This window comes from Azolla caroliniana, unplaced genomic scaffold (genome assembly GCF_043228905.1).
Source record: "Azolla caroliniana isolate FFs.n. ecotype wild unplaced genomic scaffold, voAzoCaro1.0.p SCAF_1, whole genome shotgun sequence".
Classification (NCBI taxonomy): Eukaryota; Viridiplantae; Streptophyta; class Polypodiopsida; order Salviniales; family Salviniaceae; genus Azolla; species Azolla caroliniana.
In genome coordinates this window covers 35,496,173-35,505,574 of record NW_028230436.1, presented here as the reverse complement: position 1 = coordinate 35,505,574, position 9,402 = coordinate 35,496,173, and the positions used below count along the sequence as shown (strand labels likewise).

General features: G+C 37.8%; 1 protein-coding gene across 1 annotated transcript; it reads left to right on the top strand.

Moving 5' to 3' along the window:
* Window positions 1-4,943: 4,943 nt before the first annotated feature.
* Window positions 4,944-8,854, top strand: GLYR1 (glyoxylate reductase 1). The gene is made up of 8 exons (XM_087337431.1): window positions 4,944-5,108; window positions 5,845-5,955; window positions 6,039-6,140; window positions 6,363-6,464; window positions 6,580-6,695; window positions 6,857-6,935; window positions 7,019-7,189; window positions 8,511-8,854. The coding sequence occupies exons 1-8, from the start codon at window positions 4,998-5,000 to the stop codon at window positions 8,604-8,606; spliced, it is 888 nt and encodes a 295-aa protein (XP_087193557.1). The 5' UTR covers window positions 4,944-4,997; the 3' UTR covers window positions 8,607-8,854.
* Window positions 8,855-9,402: the final 548 nt, after the last annotated feature.

The window sequence follows — 9,402 nt, the reverse complement described above, 5'->3', positions numbered from 1 at the left end:
ACATCTATTACTATTGCTAATTCCTATTACTACTAATTAGTAGCAGAAATAATAGTAAGTACTACTAACTACTATTGGTGGTGAGAAGGCAGCAGAAAAGGAAGAAGGAAGAAAAAAAAAAAGCGAAGGTTAGCCAGTAGGAGGAGAGAGAGAAAAAAAAACGTTAATAATACTTATGATAAATCCAAAACAGAGAGGGGGGGGGAGATAAGAGAGAAGGATTGTTATTTATTATTTATTATTCTGATTTTTTAAGGGGGGCTGAACAGACCAGGGCATGGCAGGGCAATAAGGACGAAAGAGCTACTGCAGCAGCAGACACAGAGAGAGAAAGAAAGAAAGATATAACAGCAGACACACACACAGATCAGAGGGGGAGGGTCAAATAACTTGTGTGGATATTGTTTTATGTATGTATAAATGTATGTATGTATGTATGTATATGTCTCTATGATACATGATCAAAAACCTAGTTATCCTCGATATCATCATTGATCCCCCCATGGTAGGTGAGAGTAGTCGTATAAGTTATAACCATGCAACCCATACGGGTGGTGATGGTGATGTACATACCATTGTGTGCTTGTATAATGGATTTGGGCTTCTTCTTCTTTCTTTCTTTCTTTTTTTTTTTTTGGGGGGGGGGGGGGGGGCGCGCGTCATCATCACTATCGTTATGTATGTTATTATATACATAATACCACAATTAAATCCATAGCTGAAAAGAGGGGGATGTGTGTATAAATCTGCGCTACACCACTATAATATGTATATATTGGCTGTCCTTCAAGTCTCTAGTGGCTGATATACATACATATGGAGAGAGAGTGTGTGTGGGTGTGTGTGTGTGTTATTTATGTATGAAAAGATTGACCTACTGTCTTTCTCTCTCTTACTCCTCTGTACATACTACATATATATAGTAGTGGAGTGTGTGGGGGGGGGGGGGGGGGGTGTCCAGTCAGACAGAAACTTATAGTCGATGAAGAAGAGTGAAGAGAAAAGGCGCGTGATCAAAGGAAGCCTGGAGGATGCAATATTTATAGTTTTTCTCTCTTTCTTTTAAAATTTGCCGAAAGGAAAAGAGGAAAAGAAAAGAAACGAAAACTCTTTCCAACATATAAACCCTGTTTTTCTTATTATTCACGCTCTCTCTCTCTCTCAATTCCTCAGTTTCTGTCTTTGGGTTTATATGAACCCTTCTCTCTCTCTCTCTGCTATTTATTTATTTATTTCTTCTCACTCCATACGTACGTCGAATGAAGAAAACCCTTCTCTCTCTCTCTCTCTCTCTACACGCGACACACTCAATTCATTGAGTACTACTCGCGCTGCCTTCTCTCTCTCTCTCTCTCTCTCTCTCTCTCTCTTCTCGCCACTTTGGGCGTTGTCTCTCCAGCTCTACTTTTGAATTCCGATTAATTCAGGTTGAGATACCCACTTTCTCTACTCCTGTTTGTCTGGTGACTGGTCTGGTCTGGTCTCACTGACTCTGTCTGCGTAGGTAGCAGCAGGCTGCAGTAAGAAGTTGGGAGTGGTTACTTTCCCAACAATGCTTGCTTTCTTTCTTACATAACGTTTTGGATATGTATATATATACACATACATATATATACATACTGTTATGCATACACACACACTTCACTTCCCATTCTTCTTATTCGGGTATGATCAGAACAGACACAGAGAGAGAGAGAGAGAGAACAGCAATTATTATTTATTTGTAAGAAAAATAAAGTATTAAAAGCCCCTCAGGCTCCCCTCCTCCTCCTAATCGTCGCTCGAGGCAGACAGATTGCACAGAGGAGAGAGACATAGATTAGAGAAAGGAGATCCCAAAGGAAGGACCTAGTCTTCACCTCTCTCTCTCTCTCTCTCTCTCTCTCTCTCTCTCTCTCTCTATCTGTCTCTGTTCTGTTCTGTCTGTGCTAAGTTAATGATGAATACGTCGTCGCTTTGATTCGGCCAAAAGTCGCCTCTCTCTCTCTCTCTCTCTCTCTCTCTCTCTCTCTGTTCTGGGAATCGATCTGAGCTCGCAACTAGAGACACCACAGATCCGTCCATCCATTTCTACCGAACCAAACCATAGCCATAACCAGCGAGTGCTGCTATATACCATATATGTACATATATCAGTCACTCTACTAGGCCTAGCAGGAGTAGTAGCAGTACATATCTATCTCACCGGACAAGTTCTTCTCCAGCGTCCCACGCTAAACCCCCTGAGTTTTTCGAGAACTTATTGATTCACACTTTCAAAGGTAGGGGCTGAGGAGTCTCTTGTTTGTCATCGATTCGATCTTGAGAAGAATTTGTCGTTCCGTACCCAAAATCAAATTGGCGACCTTTACCAATACGTTGAGTCTTCGTTTATTTGTCTTTCTTCACTTTCATGCCCTAATAAGATCAATGATACATATCTTATGTCCTCGCACTATGAACAACGACATACTTACTTTGGGGGAGGGGGAAGTACCTAGCTATTCATCGCCAAAAGTTGCCTCTTGCCCATGAGTTTTTCGCTTTGGTTGGAGGTTGGATATATAAAACCATGCATGCTTACATGGCAAGGATGTGAATGGACAATGTTTTGCCTTGAACCATTTTGTTTGCCATTGTAGCTCTAAACCCAAAGTTGCATTCTCCAAAGTTTAATAATATTTAATGCCTATAATGATAGTTTATGCCACATGGAGGTATTAATCAATCAAATAACACCATGTGTAAAGGGAGTCCATGTTTATCATGAAAGTTTTTCCATATTTATACATATTATATGTAGAGTTGATTGGCCATCGTTTGGGGTAGACATATAGCAAGGTTCCAACTAAAATTGTCATAATTGTAGAGCCACCACAATCCACTTACAAAAATTCACATATTCCTCCTTGTAGCCTTTTATACTCGATGCTTTTTTCACACCTCAAAAGTTATAGGTAAATTTTCCACACATCTCGCTTGCACTACCCTTGATTCGTCATGCTCGTATGTTTATAGTCGGCTTTGACTTTAAGACAACCTATAAAGTGTGTCTCATAAAATTTGTAGAGTTTTATTTTTGTTGTATCATGTACCCACCCTATCAATCGACACATTCAACCATCAACCCATACATAGACTTGGCAAGTCTCTTTTCAACACCATATCACACAGTTGGTTTGAAATTACATGGTGTACTGGTGTGGGGTACTATCTCAACAAATGCATTTATTCTTGTTTTGATTCTTGTATTCTATGTAAATAATCACCTTGTTGGATGCAATGTGTTTGTATATGTCATTGTTTCGTAAACATGTCACTACATATTCAAAATGCGAGTCCACGTTACTTCAATATCAATTATCAAAATTTTCGCACTTTTAATAAACTTTTCGAAAAAATAACTTCCAATTTGACATCAAATATATCATAGAATATTCTCTACAAATATATGTTAGCTACTACCAAAAGTCTTTTACTATGTTAAAAATTAACATTTGGTTATGAAGGGAGGGGGGTGGAATCATGAGTTTTAAGAATTCCTTCAAAAGCAAGGGTAAGATTTGGGGTGGAGAAGTGGTAAAGGAAAGTAAAGAGATGTTTGAGACATGAGAGTTTCTAAGGGATGGGGAAGTTGATATTATATATAATATAAGTCTCATGTCAATAAGTTGAAGGGAAGTCAATATCCTGGAGAGAGCAAGTAGCATGTTGGGTTGTACCTTGTTCCATTACAACTTTCTTGCGATGTAACTCTCTCTGAGTAATATGAATTATTATATTATTGTACACAAAATTGTACAAATCTTTTGCAATGATACACTAAAAGTGCTTTATGGAGTTATACCAAGATTTGCACACAAAAAAACTCATTGCATGAACAAATAGCTCTTATAAGTCCAAAAACAAATTACTTCGACCCAAGGAAAACATATAGTGATCGAGGATAGCATTCGATTTCCAAACATTGCGATGAAGCACACACAAAAGAGCACATCACATTATGTGCATTCATATACAAAGAAAGTATTAAGACCCGAAGAAGGGCCAATGCAATATATTTCTCTATAATGAGATGATTGACCGGTCACCACATTGATGAAGAGGATCTCAACATTTTTTACAAGACCCATTATGACACTCCATCAAGAACGTCAAGCATTGTTCACAGAATCAAGGCTGCCTCATTGGTCTCACGAAGCTGATATCAATATTAGTACATTTCCATATATGTTACGTGAATCCCCGAGGATGATGTGTCCTTGATTTCATGACATTGCATTTGGGACAATGCTAATCGCATACTTGGTGTGAAATGGGTGCAAAACGAGCCATGTTGTCTATAGGAACAACTTTCATCAAGTTGTCACTGTTGACATCAATGTAGGATATGTCTCAATGTCAAACGTATTGCACTGACCGCTTGGTTCATATCTAGTGCGTTCACTGCCTCTGCTAAACCCATACAATCGAGTATTGCAATTATAATGTATTGGCAAAGAGCACTATTAGCGTATTCACCTTTGGCAAGACGAATTGTATAATCTGGATTGGGATGTAGACATGCCGAGTGATTAGGTTGTCGTCGTGAATTGAAGGTGCATGCGTTCTAGGTAAAGAAAACAATCCTAAACTGGAGGCTCGATGGTGCGCGCTCTATTGAACCGCACCGTTGACACACATAACATGCACGAGTCATACATGTCGGCCAAATTTGGTCTTAGAAGCGTTAATATATCTTTCTTTATTTCTTTCTTCTCTCTCATATGATGGATGACCATTGGTCTTCATGAAAGAAAGAAGAAGGCAGAGAGAGCTTGGGGGGCTGGGTCCTCTTTAAAAGATGTGATTTGAGTACCCACTCCAGTCACACATCATCAATCTATGTTTGTATCAGAAGTAGAGCGAAAGAGTGCAGAGCTGAGAGCCCCACAATACGACGCTGAAGAAAGAAGGAATTAGGGTTCTTGCCAGTCACACACCCACCCACCCCCGCACTCAAAGACAGTTTCAAAACGATGGCGATCGAGGTCGGGTTCCTGGGTTTGGGAATCATGGGCCTTGGTATGGCTCGCAACCTCCTTAAAAATGGCTTCAAAGTCGTTGTGTGGAACAGAACCATCTCCAAGGTAATTCCCTATCGCTCGCTCCATCTCGATCTCTTTCTTTCTCTACGTGTATTTTCTCCTTCCCTTTAATTCGATTTGAAGCTGAAAATATTTTGCTTCTTTCCTCATAAACTCATGAACGACAAATCTGGATGTTTAGCAAATGATCCAATCGATTTCTGATGGTGGATTGAAAGTCTGAGCTTTAGCAAACTATTGATTTCTGTGCAAGGGACAAAATGTTGAAGAGAATTTAATGAGTTTTTAATGGCTGATATGATGCGAAGGAGAAGATGTTAGAGACGAAAATTGATTGCAAGTTGCTGATGAGTACATATTGAAGTTGCTTACACCATCAGTTTCTCAGTTCACGTGAATGAAAAGAAAGATTTTTGTTTGACACTTCCTGTTTTTTTATCAAATCAATTGATAGTTACATGGATGTAGGTAGGTGGGTTGGATACAAGGTTGCAATGAATAATGTTTTGACAATGTTTAATTTAGATTATTATACGCGAGTTGATGATCCTGAAACTTGTGAGCACTATTTGAACTTTGAAGCTGAAATGAACTTGGGTGGGTGTGGGTGTAACGATCTGTCTTTCTGTCAATCTGTCTCATATTTTATTGATTCAGCTTCCTTGTTTTCTTGATTTCCTCTCTTTTGATGTAATGTTTGAACTTTATATGCATGGTATAAATTTAAAAAAAGACTAGGGAATTTCATTTACATTGTCATGGTCTCATTGTTTTCTAGTGTGATGATTTGCTGAAAGAGGGTGCAACACTTGGAAATAGCCCAGCAGATGTTGTGAAAAAGTGCAAATTAACGATTGCCATGTTGGCTGATCCTGAAGTAGCCCTCTCTGTAAGATGGTGCACATTCCATATGTCTTTATCCATCAGCAGTATAGCTATTTAAGTCATGATTCTGCATTTCAAGCCATTCAGGTAGTTTTTGAGAAGAATGGTGTTTTGGAGGCAATTGAAGAAAATAAAGGGTATGTGGACATGTCTACGGTAGACTCCAAGACTTCGTGTGCGATTAATAAGGTTCTTTTCTTTGCTCTGATGTTGCCACATCTTTCTTTGGTGCTAGTTATATAAGGATTACAAAACTTGATGTACTGTTGTTTCCATCATTTTTTTGTGCAAGGAACAGGAGCCTCTAATTTTCATTATTGTATTCTATATCGTTGGTCTCTTCAGCATTTATTAGGAGCATTGTCTACAGGACCCAACTTAGTCATGTTTCTCTCCTTTCCTGAATGTCAGGCTATTGTTGAAAAGGGTGGGCGTTTTCTTGAAGCACCTGTTTCAGGCAGTAAAAAGCCTGCTGAGGATGGTACATTGATAATTCTTGCTGCAGGTGATGAGGTAATGTTAAAAGGATGTTTTGCATTTGTAAAATCATGCATTTGTTGAAATATGTATTTAAGGCAAGTTTCAAGTTAAAACTTACTGATGCCAAGTGGTATCATAATGCTCTCAGACTCTTTATGAGGAGGTCTTACCTGCCTTCGAAGTTATGGGGAAGAAATCATTTTTCCTTGGAGAAGTGGGGAATGGAGCGAAGTATAAATTGATGGTCAACATGGTTATGGGAAGGTGGCTTTCTGGAAATGTTATTTCAACTATGAAGGCATTGTATAGTTATTTTACTCATTGTTTAGGATGGACACAATTATGTCACATGGGTGATGACAGACATATTATGCAATGGCAATATTATGATAACATCCTATACTGACACATGTATTTTGTAATAGCATGATGAATGCATTCTCAGAAGGGCTTGCTCTAGCTGACAAAAGTGGTCTCAGTCAGCAGATCCTCCTAGATGTTTTGGTATGAATTTCTTTCAGCATTACAAAGCAAATTATCAAAGAATTGCATCTATATGAGATTACTAATCAGTTTCTAACATACAGGATCTTGGTGCCATTGCTAATCCTATGTTCAAAATGAAGGGATCCACTATGATAAAGGATAAATTTGATCCAGCATTTCCTTTGAAACATCAACAGAAGGATATGCGTCTGGCTTTAGCTTTGGGTGATGATGTTGGTGTTTCCATGCCTATCGCAGCTGCTTCCAATGAGGTAATATACAAATGTATCATGTTTATGATTCTATTTTACTTCGAAAAGATTTCCATAACACTGACAAGTTTTCTAGTCAAGAACACATCAGTCATTTTATGATTAATGAAGTGTTCTATTCATAATAAAGGAACAATCCGAAATACCCTAATTGTTTCTTTTTTCCCCAAATGCTCGTAATGTTTTGCTATTTTTCCAAATGCCCTTGGAAACCCCCCTAAAGAGGGAAAGAGGAGATGAATTGACTTTGAACTCTTCAAATAGCAGAAATAATGGGAATGAATTGATCAATTGCTCTTTTGGGTGTTGACCAAGGATATCTGGGGAAATAACAAGTACACTTGGGGCAATTGTGAAATTGTTGCAAATTTATTTATATTGGAGCAACGCAAACTTAATTCAGACTCTAAACTGAGAGTTAATCTGATAGGTTTTGTTTTTAAATTAGCTATATCTCGATACTGAATTTTCGGTTAAAAAATCATTGAGCTGCCAATCTGGTTTGGACACCCATGCACATCTGTCACACGGTTCGCCTAAATAAGTGTAGGGGTACATTTATATACGTAGTATGTATATATGTAACGAGAATATCTAGAGCTTAGAAGTCGAGACTCCATGCCTTGGAGTTGGAAATTGAAACTTCTCAAATTAAAACCTTTGTCCATGTTTGATTGGGCATACCACGTGTTATGGGCATGACCATAAATTATCCCGTGGTAAGTTTGTACCGTAGTATTTGATACACGGGATGAAGTGTGAGGGTTAAACGAGTGTAAAGAAGGGGGGATTACTTTTAATCCTAGGAATTGAGACAACCCATAAGGGCTTCAACTATTGGGTTAAGGACAGACAGGGCAAGTTTGTGCTTGCAGCTGCCTTGAGTTAATGTGATCATGGACAGTTGATGAATCCTTCTGTAAAGCCAAAATTTGTATAGCTTCAGAACCAGAAATTGTGAAAGTTTGAATTTACAAATGCTGCAACTTCACCTTTGTGAATTCCTGGCTCAAGACATGGAGATCCATTGTGCGTTGTTTCATTGCTTAATTTATGCATCATGTATGAGATGCAATAAAAACTTGTCACATATATTCTGCTTATGATAGTTTCTTGATGTTTTTTCTGTTTTTCTGTTCGTAAACTGAAGACCATGGATATATGGTTCTTTTGGCTCTGGGTGAAATGTCTACTTTTCTAATCGAGCTTAGAAATGCAAAAGTTTATGATATATTTCATCTCAAGTCTCTATTAGTTAATACAATGTATATTACACATGCTTATAATTAGAGCAATACAAAGTTGTATTTATGTAACACAGGCGTTCAAAAAGGCGAGAAGCTTGGGGTTGGGGGATCTAGACTTTTCTGCAGTTTACAAGGTTATTGCAGATAAATCTGCTCCTGAAGGCCTTTGATGTAGCCAAGGTTTCCTTGATTCCCTTTGCTCAACTTTAAACAAAGAGGATTGAGCATAAAGAGTTTGTATGAATAAAAATGTGTCCAATAGAGCTAGACTTTATTTTACTGCTGAGGCATTTTAGAACTAGAGAAAGGATGTTTCAGCTAAATGTTTTGTTTCTAGTACAGGGAAACAAGTTGAACAAACAAAAGGAACTTTTCTGTAATGATGCAAATTGAATTAACCAAAGAAACTTTTCTGGAATGATGAAGTTTTTCGTTCATGTAATCCAAAGAACCTTTGTCTTCTTGTATATAATGATATGCTAGTGTGTAATAATAATGAGTGAAGATAGTTGACATGACATGGTAAATCCTTTGCTTCTTAAAGAAGCAGACGTGCTATGGAAAGATGATTAAGGTTCCTTGTTTCATGCATTCTCATGGTTGTATCTTGTAATATGGATTCCCATAGGGCTATCCTTGTTGCTGATAACTCTCCCTCTATATAAAGTTTATAGGTAATGTTTGACAAGTAAGTTTATGTAACATGGATATTTAATAAGCAGATGTTAACTGATGATAGATCACAGTTTACTTGAAAACCATTGCTAACTAATTAATGACAACTTCAAGTGATAGTATTAAGTGGTTGTATGCACCACATACAACCAAATACATGCCTTTATTGAATACATTGTTATTGGTAGAGATGAAAACATGAAAACAACTATTTTATGATAAGGCTCGATGAATATGTTTAGTTGTTAATAGTTTCAGTAATACATACTAGCAGTTTGTAGCATATTGTCG

Excerpts from the sequence above, each read along its gene's own strand:
- GLYR1 (XM_087337431.1), top strand. The coding sequence starts at position 4,998 with ATGGCGATCGAGGTCGGGTTCCTGGGTTTGGGAATCATGGGCCTTGGT. Across the intron at positions 5,109-5,844 it reads GGAACAGAACCATCTCCAAG|TGTGATGATTTGCTGAAAGA; the intron begins GTAATTCCCTAT and ends ATTGTTTTCTAG. Across the intron at positions 6,936-7,018 it reads AGATCCTCCTAGATGTTTTG|GATCTTGGTGCCATTGCTAA; the intron begins GTATGAATTTCT and ends TCTAACATACAG.